This window comes from Mesoplodon bidens (genome assembly GCF_964165515.1).
Source record: "Mesoplodon bidens genome assembly, chromosome: 2".
Classification (NCBI taxonomy): Eukaryota; Metazoa; Chordata; class Mammalia; order Artiodactyla; family Ziphiidae; genus Mesoplodon; species Mesoplodon bidens.
In genome coordinates, this window is record NC_138177.1 from 107,585,614 (window position 1) to 107,604,473 (window position 18,860).

Genomic DNA, 18,860 nt, shown 5'->3' on the forward strand with positions numbered 1-18,860 from the left:
AAGCATCGATTAAAAACACAATAAATGAAATGAAAAATACTCTAGATGGGATCAATAGCAGAATAACTGAGGCAGAAGAACGGATAAGTGAGGTGGAAGATAAAATAGTGGAAATAACTGCTGCAGAGCAAAATAAAGAAAAAAGAATGAAAAGAACAGAGGACAGTCTCAGAGACCTCTGGGACAACATTAAACGCACCAACATTTGAATTATAGGGGTTCCAGAAGAAGAAGAGAAAAAGAAAGGGACTGAGAAAATATTTGAAGAGATTATAGTTGAAAACTTCCCTAATATGGGAAAGGAAATAGTTAATCAAGTCCAGGAGGCACAGAGAGTCCCATACAGAATAAATCCAAGGAGAAATATGCCAAGACACATATTAATCAAACTGTCAAAAATTAAACACAAAGACATCGTATTAAAAGCAGCAAGGGAAAAACAACAAATAACACACAAGGGAATCCCCATCAGGTTAACAGCTGATCTCTCAGCAGAAACTCTACAAGCCAGAAGGGAGTGGCAGGACATAATTAAAGTGATGAAGGAGAGAAACCTGCAACCAAGATTACTCTACCCAGCAAGGATCTCATTCAGATTTGATGGAGAAATTAAAACCTTTACAGACAAGCAAAAGCTGAGAGAGTTCAGCACCACCAAACCAGCTTTACAACAAATGCTAAAGGAACTTCTCTAGGCAAGAAACACAACAGAAGGAAAAGACCTACAATAACGAACCCAAAGCAACTAAGGAAATGGGAATAGGAACATACATATCAATAATTACCTTAAATGTAAATGGACTAAATGCTCCCACCAAAAGACACAGATTGGCTGAATGGATACAAAAACAAGACCCATATATATGCTGTCTACAATAGACCCACTTCAGACCTAGAGACACATACAGATTGAAAGTAAGGGGATGGAAAAAGATATTCCATGCAACTGGAAATCAAAAGAAAGCTGGAGTAGCAATTCTTATATCAGACAAGATAGACTTTAAAATAAAGACTATTAGAAGAGACAAAGAAGGACACTACATAATGATCAAGGGATTGATCCAAGAAGAAGATATAACAATCGTAAATATTTATGCACCCAACATAGGAGCACCTCAATACATAAGGCAAATACTAACAGCCATAAAGGGAAATCGACAGTAACACAATCATAGTAGGGGACTTTAACACCCCACTTTCACCAATGGACAGATTATCCAAAATGAAAATAAATAAGGAAACACAAGCTTTAAATGATACATTAAACAAGATGGACTTAATTGACATTTATAGGACATTCCATCCAAAAACAACAGAATACACATTTTTCTGAAGTGCTGATGGAACATTCTCCAGGATAGATCATATCTTGGGTCACAAATCAAGCCTTGGTAAATTTAAGAAAATTGAAATTGTATCAAGTATCTTTTCCGACCACAATGCTATGAGACTAGACATCAATTACAGGAAAAGATCTGTAAAAAATACAAACACATGGAGGTTAAACAATACACTACTCAATAACGAAGTGATCACTGAAGAAATCAAAGAGGAAATTAAAAAATACCTAGAAACAAATGACAATGGAGACACGACGACCCAAAACCTATGGGACGCAGCAAAAGCAATTATAAGGGGGAAGTTTATAGCAATACAATCCCACCTTAAGAAACAGGAAACATCTTGAGCAAACAACCTGACCCTGCACCTAAAGCAATTAGAGAAAGAAGAACAAAAAGCCCCCAAAGTTAGCAGAAGGAAAGAAATCATAAAAATCAGATCAGAAATAAATGAAAAAGAAATGAAGGAAACGATAGCAAAGATCAATAAAACTAAAAGCTGGTTCTTTGAGAAGATAAACAAAATAGACAAACCATTAGCCAGACTCATCAAGAAAAAAAGGGAGAAGACTCAAATCAATAGAATTAGAAATGAAAAAGGAGAAGTAACAACTGACACTGCAGAAATACAAAAGATCACGAGAGATTACTACAAGCAACTCTATGCCAATAAAATGGACAACCTGGAAGAAATGGACAAATTCTTAGAAATGCACAACATGCCAAGACTGAATCAGGAAGAAATAGAAAATATGAATAGACCAATCACAAGCACTGAAATTGAAACTGTGATTAAAAATCTTCCAACAAACAAAAGCCCAGGACCAGATGGCTTCACAGGTGAATTCTATCAAGCATTTAGAGAAGAGCTAACACCCATCCTTCTGAAACTCTTCCAAAATATAGCAGAGGGAGGAACACTCCCAAACTCATTCTACGAGGCCACCATCACCTTGATACCAAAACCAGACAAGGATGTCACAAAGAAAGAAAACTACAGGCCAATATCACTGATGAACATAGATGCAAAAATCCTGAACAAAATACTAGCAAACAGAATCCAACAGCACATTAAAAGGATCATACACCATGAGCAAGTGGGGTTTATTCCAGGAATGCAAGGATTCTTCAATTTACGCAAATCAATCAATGTGATACACCATATTAAAAAGTTGAAGGAGAAAAACCATATGATCATCTCAATAGATGCAGAGAAAGCTTTCCACAAAATTCAACACCCATTTATGATAAAAACCCTCCAGAAAGTAGGCATAGAGGGAACTTTCCTCAACATAATAAAGGCCATATATGACAAACCCACAGCCAACATTGTCCTCAATGGTGAAAAACTGAAACCATTTCCACTAAGATCAGGAACAAGACAAGGCTGCCCACTCTCACCACTCTTATTCAACTTAGTTTTGGAAGTTTTAGCCACAGCAATCAGAGAAGAAAAGGAAATAAAAGGAATCCAAATTGGAAAAGAAGAAGTAAAGCTGTCACTGTTTGCAGATGACATGTTACTATACATCGAGAATCCTAAAGATGCTACCAGAAAACTACGAGAGCTAATCAATGAATTTGGTTAAGTAGCAGGATACAAAATTAATGCACACAAATCCCTGGCATTCCTGTACACTAATGATGAAAAATCTGAAAATGAAATCAAGAAAACACTCCCATTTACCATTGCAACAAAAAGAATAAAATATCTAGGAATAAACCTACCTAAGGAGACAAAAGACCTGTATGCAGAAAATTATAAGACACGGATGAAAGAAATTAAAGATGATACAAATAGATGGAGAGATATACCATGCTCCTGGATTGGAAGAATCAATATTGTGAAAATGACTCTACTACCCAAAGCAATCTACAGATTCAATGCAGTCCCTATCAAACTACCACTGGCATTTTTCACAGAACTAGAACAAAAAATTTCAGAAGTTGTTTGGAGAAACAAAAGGCCCCGAATAGCCAAATCAATCTTGAGAACGAAAAATGGAGCTGGAGGAATCAGGCTCCCTGACTTCAGACTATACTACAAAGCTACAGTAATCAAGACAGTGTGGTACTGGCACAATAACAGAAAGATAGATCAATGGAACAGGATAGAAAGCCCAGAGATAAACCCACGCACATATGGTCAACTTATCTTTGATAAAGGAGGCAGGAATGTACAGTGGAGAAAGGACAGCCTCTTCAATAAGTGGTGCTGGGAAAACTGGACAGGGACATGTGAAAGTATGAGATTAGATCATTCCCTAACACCATACACAAAAATAAGCTCAAAATGGATGGAAGACCTAAATGTAAGGCCAGAAACTATCAAACTCTTAGAGGAAAACATAGGCAGAACACTCTATGACATAAAACACAGCAAGATCCTTTTTGACCCACCTCCTAGAGAAATGGAAATAAAAACAAAGATAAACAAATGGGACCTAATGAAACTTCAAAGCTTTTGCACAGCAAAGGAAACCATAAACAAGACCAAAAGACAACCCTCAGAATGGGAGAAAATATTTGCAAATGAAGCAACTGACAAAGGATTAATCTCCAAAATTTATAAACAGCTCATGCAGCTCAATAGCAAAAAAACCCCCAAAACAACCCAATCCAAAATGGGCAGAAGACTTAAATAGGCATTTCTCCAAAGAAGATATACAGACTGCCAACAAACACATGAAAAAATGCTCAACATCATTAATCATTAGAGAAATGCAAATCAAAACTACAATGAGATATCATCTCACACCAGTCAGAATGGCCATCATCAAAAAATCTAGAAACAATAAATGCTGGAGAGGGTGTGGAGAAAAGGGAACACTCTTGCACTGCTGGTGGGAATGTGAATTGGTACAGCCACTATGGAGAACAGTATGGAGAGTCCTTAAAAAACTAAAAATAGAACTACCATATGATCCAGCAATCCCACTACTAGGCATATACCCTGAGAAAACCATAATTCAAAAAGAGACATGTACCAAAATGTTCATTGCAGCTCTATTCACAATAGCCCGGAGCTGGAAACAACCTAAGTGTTCATCATCGGATGAATGGATAAAGAAGATGTGGCACATATATACAATGGAATATTACTCAGCCATAAAAAGAAACGAAACTGAGCTATTTGTAATGAGGTGGATAGACCTAGAGTCTGTCATACAGAGTGAAGTAAGTCAGAAAGAGAAAGACAAATACCATATGCTAACACATATATATGGAATTAAAAAAAATGTCATGAAGAACCTAGGGGTAAAACGGGAATGAAGACACAGACCTACTTGAGAATGGACTTGAGGATATGGGGAGGGGGAAGGGTAAGCTGTGACAAAGCGAAAGAGAGGCATGGACATATATACACTACCAAACGTAAGGTAGATAGATAGTGGGAAGCAGCCGCATAGCACAGGGAGATCAGCTCGGTGCTTTGTGACCGCCTGGAGGGGTGGGATGGGGAGGGTGGGAGGGAGGGAGAAGCATGAGGGAAGGGATGTGGGAACAGATGTATATGTATGACTGATTCACTTTGTTATAAAGCAGAAACTAATAAAAAAAATAAAAATAAAAAAAATAAATAAATTCTTCCTGGAGCTGAAGAGTGGGCCAGAGGAGAGGCAGGTGAGAGGGAAAAGGAGCCTCTTAAACAAAAGGTTAAAGAATTGCAGCCAAAGATGGAGGACCAAGAAAGAGACTTCAGGGGATTTTGAGTCAAAATGACAGAGATGAGAGAAAGAGACAACCTTCTGAGAAAGATGAACGAAAGGATTCAGATGCTGGAGGTAACCTGGTCTGGTCAGGGCAGTGACTGTGGAACAAAGCCCTGGAACCTCAGGACGGGGTGGGTGAAAATTAAAGCAAAGTCATAGAGAGAAGAACCATTGTCTTTTATTGCTTTTGATTCACTAGAAGCCCTGAGATTTTAATGGCTTCTATCCAAGAACTTGAATTCAGTTCACAGTTTTTGAAGAGCCCAGGAGGACCTTGGACCTCTAAGCATTTATAGAACATAAATAACTTTCCCAGGGCTTGTACTGCTGTTCTGAGAGATTCATGAATGGTCTCAAGGAATCAATATTAATTGAGGTTCTCAGTTTAACAAGTAGATATTCTGAGTATATTTAATATAAGCAGGAGAAGTTACTGAAGCAGTACATGGTAATTTGTCTTAATAGTTGATTCTTCATGTTTCCCTCACTACCTAAAATCCATCTTATTGGCCACAGATTTACTGCTATTCATAGTAGAAGGATCCTGATTTCTCTGAGTAAGAGAGTTCTAATAGACTATATTACTCAATTCCAAACTGAAGCACTTTTCTGGATATATGTCTGACCTCTGAAGCAACGTCAGTACAGACACTCAAATGTCCTCCTTGACTGAACACTTGCAAAATTTCCTTATGTGCTTGGAACAGACTTTAAGTTATTTTGAGATGGTTATTTTTCCTGTGTGCTCTTTCCCATTCATAGCAGCTCAAGTTCCTCTGTGGAGCTTCTCTTACCAGATCTTTCATTATCTTTATTATTCTTTTAGTTGTATTACTGTTAATCATACACTTTAGATAGAATATGAGGAAGCTACAGCTGTGAGGAACTATAGACATTATAAAAAGCAAACCCTACATTTCACCTGGAAGGCTCAGGGGATAAAGACACTTACTATTAGTCTTTTTTTTTTTTCTTTTTTGCAGTATGCGGGTCTCTCACTGTTGTGGCCTCTCCCATTGCGGAGCACAGGCTCCGGACGCGCAGGCTCAGCAGCCATGGCTCATGGGCCCAGCCACTCCACGGCATGTGGGATCTTCCTGGACCGGGGCACGAACCCGTGTCCCCTGCATCGGCAGGCGGACTCTCAACCACTGCGCCACCAGGGAAGCCCTACTAGTAGCCTTAAAGAGAGTATTTCAGCACTTTTCTCTGAGATCTAGTAATTCAAGTTTATTTAAAGAGTTTTATTGAGATGTAATTCACAAGCCATAAATTTCATACATTTAAGTGTACAACTGATACAAATTTATGAATGTAAATGTACAGTGATTTCACATGGAGAAGGTGGTTTAGTGAATCTTCCTGGAAGAGGTGTGATGTAAATTTTGAAAATTTTGTACATATTATCCATGGTGGGATGTTGCCTGAAGAGCCAGAAGCAGAAAAAACAACATATGAAAAATATGAAATTGCCCAAGGTTACGTATTTGTAAAACTGCACATTATTCTGACTGGTGGAACCTCCATGGCTGGTGGAAGCAACACTGGAAGAGGAGGCTGGAGGGGTAGCAAAGTAGGCAGGATCTTGGAAACTTTATTGTAGGCAGTTGGACACAACCAAGGAGTGTTATTCTGAATAGTTCTTTTCTCAGAATATATCAATGGAAGTTCAGGTTTGACCTGCCTGACATGTCTTTGCCACTTTGTGTCTCCAGAGAATAGGGTTGATAAAGGAGGAACTAGAAGAATGCTGCATGAAGACAGATGGGCTCCTTCGTGATGCAGCAAAGACCTTAGCAGGTACAGGGGAGGGGTCAGCTCACAGTGGGGTGGGTAAGTTCCTGCAATGCCCTCTGAGAACTCTGACAGGAGGAACTTCCAGAAGCAGGGACTTCTCCTTCTATGAACACACTCTGCTTCATCTGAAAATAACAAGGCCAGTTGTGGTTTTAGGTCCAGCCAGCCAGTCAGTGTCTTTCCTAGCACATTCCCAAACCTGCCCTTGATATGTGATCACAGGTGAATACAGCCTCAGCCATCTCCTTTTTCACAACAGTTTGATCACTGAGAAAGTAGAGGTTTAGTGGATGCAGGAGGTTGTACCTCTCAGGGCTGACTGTGTTTTCTTCCCTTTCTAAAATCTTCTTGGACAAGCAGAATGGACTGAAAGAGAGCCATCAGAGAGGGAAAAGGAGCTTCTAAAGCAAAAGTATAAAGAGATGTGGCAGAAGGTGGAGGACCAAGAAAAAGACTTTGAAGGATTCATAGGCAAAATGACAGAGAAAATAAGAAAAAGAGAAAAGACCTCAGCAGGTACATGGACGGGCTCAGCACACAAGGCACTGGGTAGTTTCCTGCAATGCCCTTTGAGAAGTCTGATGGGAGAAACTTCCAGAAGCAGGGAGCTTCCTCTCATCTGTGAACACATTCTATTTCATTGGGAAAGAACACTGCAAGGTGTGGTTGTAGGTCCAGCCTGCTAGTCAGGGATCTTCCCAGGAGATTCTCCACCCTGCCCTTGGTGTGTGGACACTGGTGAATTCAGACATTTCCATCTGTTTTTTCACAACAGTATGGTCACAAAGAAGTTAGAGGATGGGGAGCGGTGAAGGGTTACAGCCCTCAGATCTGACTATTGTTTCCTTCCTTCTCTAACATCTTCCTCAAACAGAAGAGCGTGCCAAGAGGGAGGCAGCTGAGAGGGCAAATGAGCTTCTCGAGCAAAAGGTTAAAGAGCTGCAGGAAAAGCTGGAGGACCAAGAAAGAGTCTCTGAAGAATTAAGAGTCAAAATGACAGAGGAGATAAGAGAAAGAGAAAAGACTTCACCAGGTACAGGTGAGGGCTCAGCTCACAGTGGGGTATGTAGGTTCCTGCAGTGCCCTCTGAGACTCTGACAGGAGGAAGTTCCTGAAAGAGGGACCTTCTCCTCCTTCTGTGAACACACTCTGCTACATCTGAAAATAACAAGGAGAGTTGTGGTTGTACCTCCAGGTAGCTAGTCATACCCTTTCTTGGCACATTCTCACACCTGTCCCTGTGTGTGGTCACAGGTGAATTTAGACATGTCCATCTGTTTTTCCCAGATGCTTAGGTGACTCAGAAAGCAAGGGTTGTTGGTTGGGGAGTTGTAGCTCTCAGGGTTGACTGTTGTTTTCTTTTCTCTCTAAAATATCCTGGGAGCAGAAGATCTGGCCAAAAGAGATGTCGCTAAATGGGAAAAGGAGCTTCTTGAGCAAAAAGTTAAAGAATTGCAGCAAAAGTTGGAGGACCATGAAAGAGCCTTCGAGAGATTTAGAGTCAAAATCACAGATGAGATGAGAGAAAGAGACAACCGTTTGAGAAAGGTGAATGAAAGGATTCAGATGCTGGAGGTAACCTGGTCTGGGTCAGGGCAGTGACTGTGGCACAAAACCTGGAACCACAGGAAGGGATGGGTGAAAATTAGATCAAAGTCATAGAGAGAAGCACTATTGTCCTTTACTGCTTTTGATTCACTAGGAGCCCTGAGTTTTTAGTGGCTTATATCCAGGCACTTTAGTTTGGTAAACAGTGAGCTTATGAACAGTCCATAAGAACCTTGGTATCTCCAAGCATTTACAGAATATAAATAATTTTCCCAGGACTTGTGCTGCTGTTTTTTTTTTTTAACATCTTTATTGGAGTATAATTGCTTTACAATGGTGTGTTAGTTTCTGCTTTATAACAAAGTGAATCAGTTATATATATACATATGTTCCCATATCTCTTCCCTCTTGCATCTAGCTCCCTCCCACCCTCCCTATCCCACCCCTCTAGGTGGTCACAAAGCACCGAGCTGATCTCCCTGTGCTATGCGGCTGCTTCCCACTAGCTATCTATTTTACGTTTGGTAGTGTATATATGTCCATGCCACTCTCTCACTTTGTCACAACTTACCCTTCCCCCTCCCCATATCCTCAAGTCCTTTCTCTAGTAGGTCTGTGTCTTTATTCCCATCTTGGCCCTAGGTTCTTCAGGACCTTTTCTTTTTTTTTCCTTCTTAGACTCCATATATATATGTGTTAGCATACAGTATTTGTTTTTCTCTTTCTGACTTACTTCATTCTGTATGACAGACTGTAGGTCCATCCACCTCACCACAAATAACTCAGTTTCGTTTCTTTTTATGGTTGAGTAATATTCCATTGTATATATGTGCCACATCTTCTTTATCCATTCATCTGTTGTTGGACACTTAGGTTGCTTCTATGTCCTGCCTATTGTAAATAGAGCTGCAATGAATATTTTGGTACATGACTCTTTTTGAATTATGGTTTTCTCAGGGTATATGCCCAGTAGGGGGATTGCTGGGTCGTATGGTAGTTCTATTTTTAGTTTTTTAAGGAACCTCCATACTGTTCTCCATAGTGGCTGTATCAATTTACATTCCCACCAACAGTGCAAGAGTGTTCCCTTTTCTCCACACCCTCTCCAGCATTTATTGTTTGTAGATTTTTTGATGATGGCCATTCTGACTGGTGTGAGATGATATCTCACTGTAGTTTTGATTTGCATTTCTCTAATGATTAGTGATGTTGAGCATTCTATCATGTGTTTGTTGGCAATCTGTATATCTTCTTTGGGGCATGTCTACTTAGGTCTTCTTCCCATTTTTGGATTGGGTTGTTTGTTTTTTTGATATTGAGCTGCATGAGCTGCTTGCAAATATTTTCTCCCATGCTGAGGGTTGTCTTTTGGTCTTCTTTATGGTTTCCTTTGCTGTGCAAAAGCTTTTAAGTTTCATTAGGTCCCATTTGTTTATTTTTGTTTTTATTTCCATTTCTCTAGGAGGTGGGTCTAAAAGGATCTTGCTGTGATATGTGTCATAGAGTGTTCTGCCTATGTTTTCCTCTAAGAGTTTGATAGTGTCTGGCCTTACATTTAGGTCTTTAACCCATTTTGAGTTTATTTTTGTGTATGGTGTTAGGGAGTGTTCCAGTTTCATACTTTTACATGTACCTGTCTAGTTTTCCCAGCACCACTTATTGAAGAGGCTGTCTTTTCTCCACTGTATATTCTTGCCTCCTTTATCAAAGATAAGGGAACCATATGTGCATGGGTTTATCTCTGGGCTTTCTATCCTCTTCCATTGATCTATATTTCTGTTTTTGTGCCAGTACCATACTCTCTTGATTACTGTAGCTTTGTAGTATAGTCTGAAGTCTGGGAGCCTGATTCCTCCAGCTCCGTTTTTCTTTATCAAGATTACTTTGGCTATTCGGGGTCTTTTGCGTTTCCATACAAATTTTGAAATTTTTTGTTCTAGTTCTGTGAAAAATGCCATTGGTAGTTTGATAGGGATTGCATTGAAACTGTAGATTGCTTTGTGTAGTAGAGTCATTTTCACTGTGTTGATTCTTGCAATCCAAGAACATGGTATATCTCTCTATCTATTTGTATCATCTTTAATTTCTTTCATCAGTGTCTTATAATGTTCTGCATACAGGTCTTTTGTCTCCTTAGGTAGGTTTATTCCTAGATATTTTATTCTTTTTGTTGCAATGGTAAATGGGAGTGTTTCCTTAATTTCATTTTCAGATTTTTCATCATTAGTGTATAGGAATGCTAGAGATTTCTGTGCATTAATTTTGTATCCTGCTACTTAACCAAATTCATTGATTAGCTCTCGTAGTTTTCTGGTAGCATCTTTAGGATACTCTATGTATAGTATCATGTCATCTGCAACCAGTGAGAGCTTTACTTCTTCTTTTCCAATTTGGATTCCTTTTATTTCTTTTTCTTCTCTGATTGCTGTGGCTAATACCTCCAAAAGTATGTTGAATAATAGTGGTGAGAGTGGACAACCTTGACTTGTTCCTGATCTTAGTGGACGATTTTTCACCATTGAGGACAATGCTGGCTGTGGGTTTGTCATATATGGCCTTTATTATGTTGAGGAAAGTTCCCTCTATGCCTACTTTCTGGAGGGTTTTTATCATAAATGGGTGTTGAATTTTGTTGAAAGCTTTCTCTGCATCGATTGAGATGATCATACAGCTTTTCTCCTTCAATTTGTTAATATGGTGTTTCACACTGATTGATTTGCGTATAGTGAAGAATCCTTGCATTCCTGGGATAAACCCCACTTGATCATGTTGTATGATCCTTTTAATGTGCTGTTGGATTCTGTTTGCTAGTATTTTGTTGGGGATTTTTGCATCTATGTTCATCAGTGATATTGGCCTGTAGTTTTCTTTCGTTGTGACATCTTTGTCTAGTTTTGGTATCAGGGTGATGGTGGCCTTGTAGAATGAGTTTAGGAGTGTTCCTCCCTCTGCTATATTTTGGAAGAGTTTGAGAAGGATAGGTGTTAGCTCTTCTCTAAATGTTTGATAGAATTCACCTGTGAAGCCATCTGGTCCTGGGCTTTTGTTTGTTGGATGATTTTTAATCACAGTTTCAATTTCATCACTTGTGATTGGTCTGTTCATGTTTTCTATTTCTTCCTGGTTCAGGCTTGGAAGGTTGTGCATTTCTAAGAATTTGTCCATTTCTTCCAGGCTGTCCATTTTATTGGCATAGAGTTCCTTGTAGTTATCTCTCATATCCTTTGTATTTCTGCAGTGTCAGTTGTTACTTCTCCTTTTTCATTTCTAATTCTATTGATTTGAGTCTTCTCCCTTTTTTTCTTGATGAGTCTGGCTAATGGTTTATGTGCTGCTGTTTTGAGGGATCCTTGAATGATCTCATGGAGCAAACATTCAATGGGGTTCCCAGGGTTATCAGGTGGATATTCTAATGGAGTGTATCTAATAGAAGCAGGAGAAGTTACTGAAGCACTACATGTAATTTGTCTTAATAGTTAATTCTTCATGTTACCCTCTCTCCCTCAAGGCCACTTTATTGGCCACAGATTTATTGCCATTCATGGTAGAAAGATCCTGATTCCTCTGAGTAAGAGAGTTCTAATAGATGATATTACTCTATTTTATCTCCTTCTTTTCCAAACTCAGGCACTTCTTCTGGAAATCTCTCTGACCTCTGAAGCAAAGTCAGTATAGTACAGGCACTCAGATGTCCTCCTTGACTGAACACTTGCAAAGTTCCCATATGTCCTTGGAACACACTTAAGTTATTTCGAGCTTGTTGTTTTTCTGTGCGCTCTGTCTCATTCATAGCAATCCAAGTTCCTCTTGGAAGATTCTCTTACCAGGTCTTTCTTTATACTTACTTTGCTTTTAGTTGTATTACTGTTAATCATACCCTGTAGATAGAAACTCAGGATGCTAGAGCTGAGGAAGCACAAAGATTATATAATGTAAACCCAATATTTCACAAGGAAAGCTGAGGGACTTAAGCCACTTACTAGTAGCCATAATAGAGTATTTCGGGCTTCCCTGGTGTGCAGTGGTTGAGAGTCCACTTTCCGATGCAGGGGACACGGGTTCATGCCCCGGTCCGGGAAGATCCCTCATGCCACGGAGCAGCTAGGCCCATGAGCCACAACTACTGAGCCTGTGAGTCTGGAGCTTGTGCTCCGCAAGAAGAGAGGCTGTGACACTGAGAGGCCTGCGCACCACAATGAAGAGTGCCCCCTGCTTGCCGCAACTAGAGAAAGCCCTCGCACAGAAACGAAGACCCAACACAGCCAAAAATAAATAAATTAATTAAAAGACAAAAAATTTTTAAAATTAATAATTCACAAACCATAAATTTCATACATTTAAAATGTATAATTGATACAAATTTACCAAAGTATATACAATGATTTCACTTGGGGAAGGTGCTTTAAGGAACCTTCCTGGAGGAAGAGTGTCGTGTAAAATTTTGCTTTTTTTAACAAGGTCCTACTGTATAGTGCGGGGAACTATATTCAATATCCTGGGATAAACCATAATGGAATAGAACATTTGAAATTTTGACTCTTGTCTTAACTATCTCTCTGATCCAGAGTTTCTTTTTTTTACCTTTTTATTTTATATTGGAGTTTAGCCAATTAACAATGTTGTGGTAGTTTCAGGTGCACAGCAAAGCGACTCAGCCTTACATATACATGTATCCATTCTCCCCCAGACTCCCCTCCCATCCAGGCTGCCACAAAAGACTGAGCAGAGTTCCCTGTGCTATACAGTAGGTCCTTGTTTGTTATCCTTTTTAAATATAGAGTGTGTACATGTCAATCCTAAACTCCTTAACTATCCTTTCCCTCTACCCTTCCCCACCTGGTAACCATAAGTTCATTTTCTAAGTCTGTGAGTCCATTTCTGTTTTGTAAATACATTCATTTGTATAATTTATTTTTAGATTCCCTATATAAGCAGTATCATACGATATTTCTCTTTCTCTGTCTGACTTACTTCACTCAGTATGACAATCTCTAGGTCAATCCATGTTGCTGCAAATGGCATTATTTCATTCTTTTTTATGGCTGAGTAATATTCCATTGTATATATGTACCACATCTTCTTTATCCATTCCTCTGTCAATGGACATTTAGGTTGCTTCCATGTCTTGGCTATTGTAAACAATGCTGCAATGAATATTGGGATGCATGTATCCTTTAAGACCATGTTTTTCTCTGGATATATGCCCAGGAGTGGGATTTCAGGGTCATATGGTAGCTCTATTTTTTGATTTTAAGGAACCTCCATGCTGTTCTCCAGTGTCTGTACCAATTTACATTCCCACCAACAGTGTAGGGGGTTGCCTTCTTACCACACCCTCTCCAGCATTTATTGTTTGTGGATTTTTTGATGATAGCCATTTTGACTGGTGTGAGGTGATATCTCATTGTATTTTTGATCTGCATTTCTCTAATCATTAGTGATGTTGAATATCTCTTCATGTGCCTCTTGGCCATCTGTATGTCTTCCTTGGAAAAATGTCTATTTAGGTCTTCTGCCCATTTATTTATTGGGTTGTTTGTTTTGATGATATTAAGCCACATGAGCTGTTTGTAGATTTTGGAGACTAATCCATTGCTGGTCACATCATTTGCAAATATTTTCTCCCAATCTGTGGGTTGTCTTTTCATTTTGTTTATGGTTTCCTTTGCTTTTGAGTTTAATTAGGTCCCATTTGTTTATTTTTGCTTTTATTTCCATTACTCTGGGAGCCAGATCGGAAAAGATATTGCTGCAATTTGTGTCACAGAGTGTTCTGCCTATGTTTTCCTCTAGGAGTTTTATAGTGTCTGGTCTCACATTTAGGTCTTTAATCCATTTTGAGCTTATTTTTGTGTATGGTGTTAAAGAATGATCTAATTTCATTTTTTTACATGTAGCTATCCAGTTTTCCCAGCACCATTTATTGACGAGACTGTCTTTCTACCATTGTACAGTCTTGCCTCCTTTGTCTTAGATTAATTGACCATAGGTGTGTGGGATTATTCCTGGGCTTTCTATTCTGTTCCTTTGATCTATAGTTTTATTTTTGTGCCAGTACCATACTGGTTTGATGACTATAGCTTTGTAGTATAGTCTGAAGTCAGGGAGCCTGGTTCCTCCAGCTCTTTTTTTCTTTCTCAAGATTGCTTTGGCTATTTGGAGTCCTTTTTGTCTCCATAAAAATTTTAAGATTTTTTGTTCTAGTTCTGTGAAAAATGCCATTGGTAATTTGATAGGAATTTCATTGAATCTGTAGATTGCCTTGGGTAGTATAATTATTTTGACAATATTTATTCTTTCAATCCAAGAACATGGTATATCTTTCCATCTGTTTGTGTCTGATTTCTTTCATAAGTGTCTTATAGTTTTTGGAGTACAGGTCTTTTGTCTCCTTAGGTAAGTTTATTCCTAGGTATTTTATTCTTTTTGATGCAATGGTAAATGGGATTGTTTCTTGAGTTTCTCTTTCTGATCTTTCATTGTTAATGTATAGAAATGCAAGAGATTTCTGTGTATTAATTTTGCAGCCTGCAACTTTACCAAATTCATTGATGAATGCTAGTAGTTTTCTGGAAGTGTCTTTAGGATTTCCTATGTATAGTATCATGTCATCTGCAAACAGTGACAGTTTTACTTCTTCTTTTCCAATTTGGATTCCTTTTTCTTCTCTGATTGCCATAGATAGGACTTCCAAATCTATGTTGAATAAAAGTGGTGAGAGTGGGCATCCTTGTCTTTTTCCTAATCTTAGAGGGAATGCTTTCAGCTCTTCAATGTTGTGTATGATTCTAGCTGTAGGTTTGTCGTATATGGCTGTTATTATGTTGAGGTAGATTCCCTCTATGCCCACTTTCTGGAGAGTTTTTAATCATAAATGGGTGTTGGATTTTGTCAAAAGTTTTTTCTGCGTCTATTGAGATAATCATATGATTTTTATTCTTCAATTAGTTAATGTGGTGCAGAGTGTGATGTAAATTTTGAAAATTTGTACATATTATCCAAGGTGGGATGTTACCAGAAGAGTCACAAGCAGTAAAATACAGCATATGAAAAAAATATGAAAGCAACCAAGGTTACCGATTTGTAAAACTGCACATTCTTCTGACTGGTGGAACTTAGCATGGGTGGTAGAAGCAAAACTGGCAAGGAGGCTAGAGAGGTAGGTAGTGAGGCAGGCAGGATCTGGTAAATTTACTTGAAGAGTGGGAAGCAACCAGGGAATGTTATTCAGAACAGTTCATTTCTCAGAACATTTCAGTGGAAGTTCAGGTCAGACCTACCTGACATGTCTTTGCCTCTTTCTTGTCTCCAGTGCCTACTGAGGATACCAGAAATACTAGAGGAACACTACATGAAGAAAGGTGAGCTCCTTTATGATGCAGAAATGAACGTAGCATGTACAGGGGAGACCTCAGCTCACAGTGGGGTGGGTAGATTCCTGCAATGCCCTCTGAGACTCTGACAGGAGGAACTTCCAGAAACAGGCACCTTCTCTTTCTGTGAACACACTCTGCTACATCTGCAAAAACAAGGCTAATTGTGGTTGTAGGTCCAGCCAGTCAGTCAGGGCCTTTCCTAGAAGGTTCCCAAACCTGCCCTTGTGTGTGGTCACAGGTGTATTTAGACATGTCCATCTCCTTTTTCACAACAGCGTGGTCACTGACAGAGTGGAAGTTTGGGGTATGGTGGGCTCTACCTCTCAGGGCTAACTGTTGTTTTCTTCCCTATCTAAAATCTTCCAGAAGAAGAAAAGCAGGCCAAAAGAGAGGCAGCTGAGAGGGAAAAGGAGCCTCTTGGACAAAAGGTTGAAGAATTGCAGCAAAAGTTGGAGGACCAAGAAAGAGTCTTCGAGATACTAAGAGTTAAAATGACAGAGGAGTTGAATGAAAGGAAAAAGGCCTCAGCAGGTACACAGGAGTGCTCAGCTCACAGTGGGGTGGGTAGGTTCCTGCAATGCCCTCTGAGAACTCTGACAGGAGGAGCTTCCAGAAGCTCCACTCCTCCTGTGAACTCACTCTGCTTCATCTGAAAATAAGAAGAAAAGTTGTGGTTGTAACTCCATCTAGCCAGTCAGGGCCTTTCCTAGCGCATTCCCAAACCTGCCCTTGATATGTGGTCACAGGTAAATTTAGACGTGTCCACATGCTTCTTCACGACAGTTTGGTCATGGAGAACGTGGAGGGTTGGGAATTGGGAGAGTTGTAGCTCTCAGATCTGACTGTTGGTTCCTTCCCTTTCAAACATTGCCCTTGAGCAGAAGAGCAGGCCAAAGGGGAGGCAGCTGAAAGGGAAAAGGAGTCTCTTGAACAAAAGGTTAAAGAGCTTCAGAAAAATCTGGAAGACCGAGAAAGAGCCTTCAAGGGATTAAGAGCCAAAATGACAGAGGAGATAAGAGAAAGTGAAAAGACCTCAGCAGGTACTGGGAGGGCCCAGCTCAAGTAGGGTAGGAAGTTTCCTGCAATGCCATCTGAGAATTATGACAGGAGGAACTTCCAGAAGCAGAGACCTTCTTCTCCTTCCCTGAACACGCTCTGCTACATGTGAAAACAAGCCCAGTTATGGTTGTACATCTATCCGGCTAGTCAGTGCCTTTCCTAGCACACTCTCACACCTGCCCTTGATATGTGATCACAGGTGAATTCAGACATGTCCATTTGCGTTTTTCAAGACAGTTTGGTCACTGAGAAAGTGGAGGGGTGGGGGATGAGGGTTGTAGCTCTCAGGGCTGACTACTGTTTTCTTCCCTGTGTATAATCTTCCTGGAGCAGAAGAACAAGCCAAAAGAGAGGCCACTGAGAGGGGAAAGGAGCTTTTTGAGCAAAAGTTTAATGAATTGCAGCAAAAGTTTGAGGACCAAGGAAGAGCCTTTGAGGCATTTAGAGTCAAAATGACAGAGGAGATGAGAGAAAGAGACAATCTTCTGAGAAGGATGAATGAATGGATTCAGATGCTGGAGGTAACCTGGTCTGGGTCTGGGCAGTGACTGTGGAACAAAGCCCTGGAACCTCAGGAAGGGATGAGTGAAAATTAAAGCAGTCATAAAGCAAAGCGTCACGGTCTCTTACTGCTTTAGATTCACTAGAAACCCTGAGATTTTAATGGCTTGTATCCAGGCACTTGAGTTCTTTTCACCGTGAGTTTCTGAAGAGTCCCTGAGTATCTTGGTACCTCCAAGCATTTACAGAATATAAATAATTTTCCCAGGGCTTGTGCTGCTGTTTTGAGGTATTCCTGCATGATCTCATGGGGCCAGTATTAAATGGGGTTCCCAGGGTTTTCAAGTGGATTTCTGACCAATTGTATCTAATATCAATAAAAGCAGGAATTGGTTCACTTTACCAAGCTTCCTGCCAATTTTCAGGAATCCTACTACCCGCAAAGACCCTAAGACAGATCCTTGCCAACCTAAAACTGTCAAATATGCACAGACTTAGAAATGTTGGCAACTGACAGCTCCTAATCTGGCTGCAGTTGTCTGCAAGTGAGGATAACCTGCAGAACAGCCTGCAGTAAAGGGGCAGTTCTCTCTTCTTCCATCTGGAACTTAGCTTAGGAGTTCTGGGTATTTTTAATATGTGGGTGAGAATTCGTATGATTCACAGGGAGGGCTCCCACCCCAATAGCATAAATTTGGCTGGAATATCTTATAACAATTGTCCTTATGCCTGGTTAGCACTCTAGGAAAACCCTAGTGATGAGTGAGTATGAGTAAGGTTGTGCTATGCTTCATCTCATCTTCCAAGCCTTAACCAGGAGATATTCTTGATGAAAATAATATCTTCTCATGATCTATTAAGAAGGAGCTCTTTAAAAGAAATCACAGATGATTTTATAAATTGTTAATGGAAAACCTTGTTTTTGAAATATTGAAACTTTGAAAAGTTTTCAGTTTACTAACACATCATACATTTTTAGGTCACAGTGAGCAATGATAATGACAAGGATTATGTGCAAAATACTGAAAATGACTGCACTTCATAGACACAGGAAGACAGTGACAAAGAAAATACTTCACGGCTTTTTGTTTTGGTCTCAGATTTGGGAGAAGATAAAACATGTGTGGTCACTAATTACCGGTTATTTTTCTTGTTTAAATTCTGGTAATATTAAAAGTTTTTATAACAGCTTTGTGATCTGGATTATTTTCATTTATGTATGCAATTTTTCTTTTTCATCAAAATTTTAATATAAAAATAGAAAAATTATCTACTATAAGACATCAATGCCTGGCACACAAACTATAGAATTAATGTTGCTGGGTAGTTAATTTAAATGGAAATGGAAACAACTGAGTAGAAGACAAAGAGAAGGTCAAATTTGTAATATCTTGAAAAAAAGCAACATTCTAATGTTAAATAATGCTTCTGAAAGTCACATATAAATAATTATACAAATGAATATGTATACTGATTTCTTTAGAGGAAAGGACTAATTTCTTATATAAAACAATTATCTTTTACTT

At 39.4% G+C, this 18,860-nt stretch overlaps 1 protein-coding gene across 2 annotated transcripts; it reads left to right on the forward strand.

The window, feature by feature from the left end:
- Positions 1-5,986: 5,986 nt before the first annotated feature.
- On the forward strand, positions 5,987-18,492 carry LOC308612835 (uncharacterized protein). Of its 2 annotated transcripts, none has more exons than XM_081225597.1 (9): positions 5,987-6,853; positions 7,211-7,366; positions 7,725-7,889; positions 8,238-8,425; positions 15,711-15,759; positions 16,141-16,305; positions 16,656-16,814; positions 17,167-17,354; positions 18,314-18,492. In XM_081225597.1, the coding sequence occupies exons 1-9, from the start codon at positions 6,808-6,810 to the stop codon at positions 18,377-18,379; spliced, it is 1,182 nt and encodes a 393-aa protein (XP_081081723.1). In that variant the 5' UTR covers positions 5,987-6,807; the 3' UTR covers positions 18,380-18,492. The 2 variants fall into 2 exon arrangements, with proteins under 2 accessions (XP_081081723.1, XP_081081724.1); XM_081225598.1 differs by having other exon boundaries at positions 8,238-8,398.
- Positions 18,493-18,860: the final 368 nt, after the last annotated feature.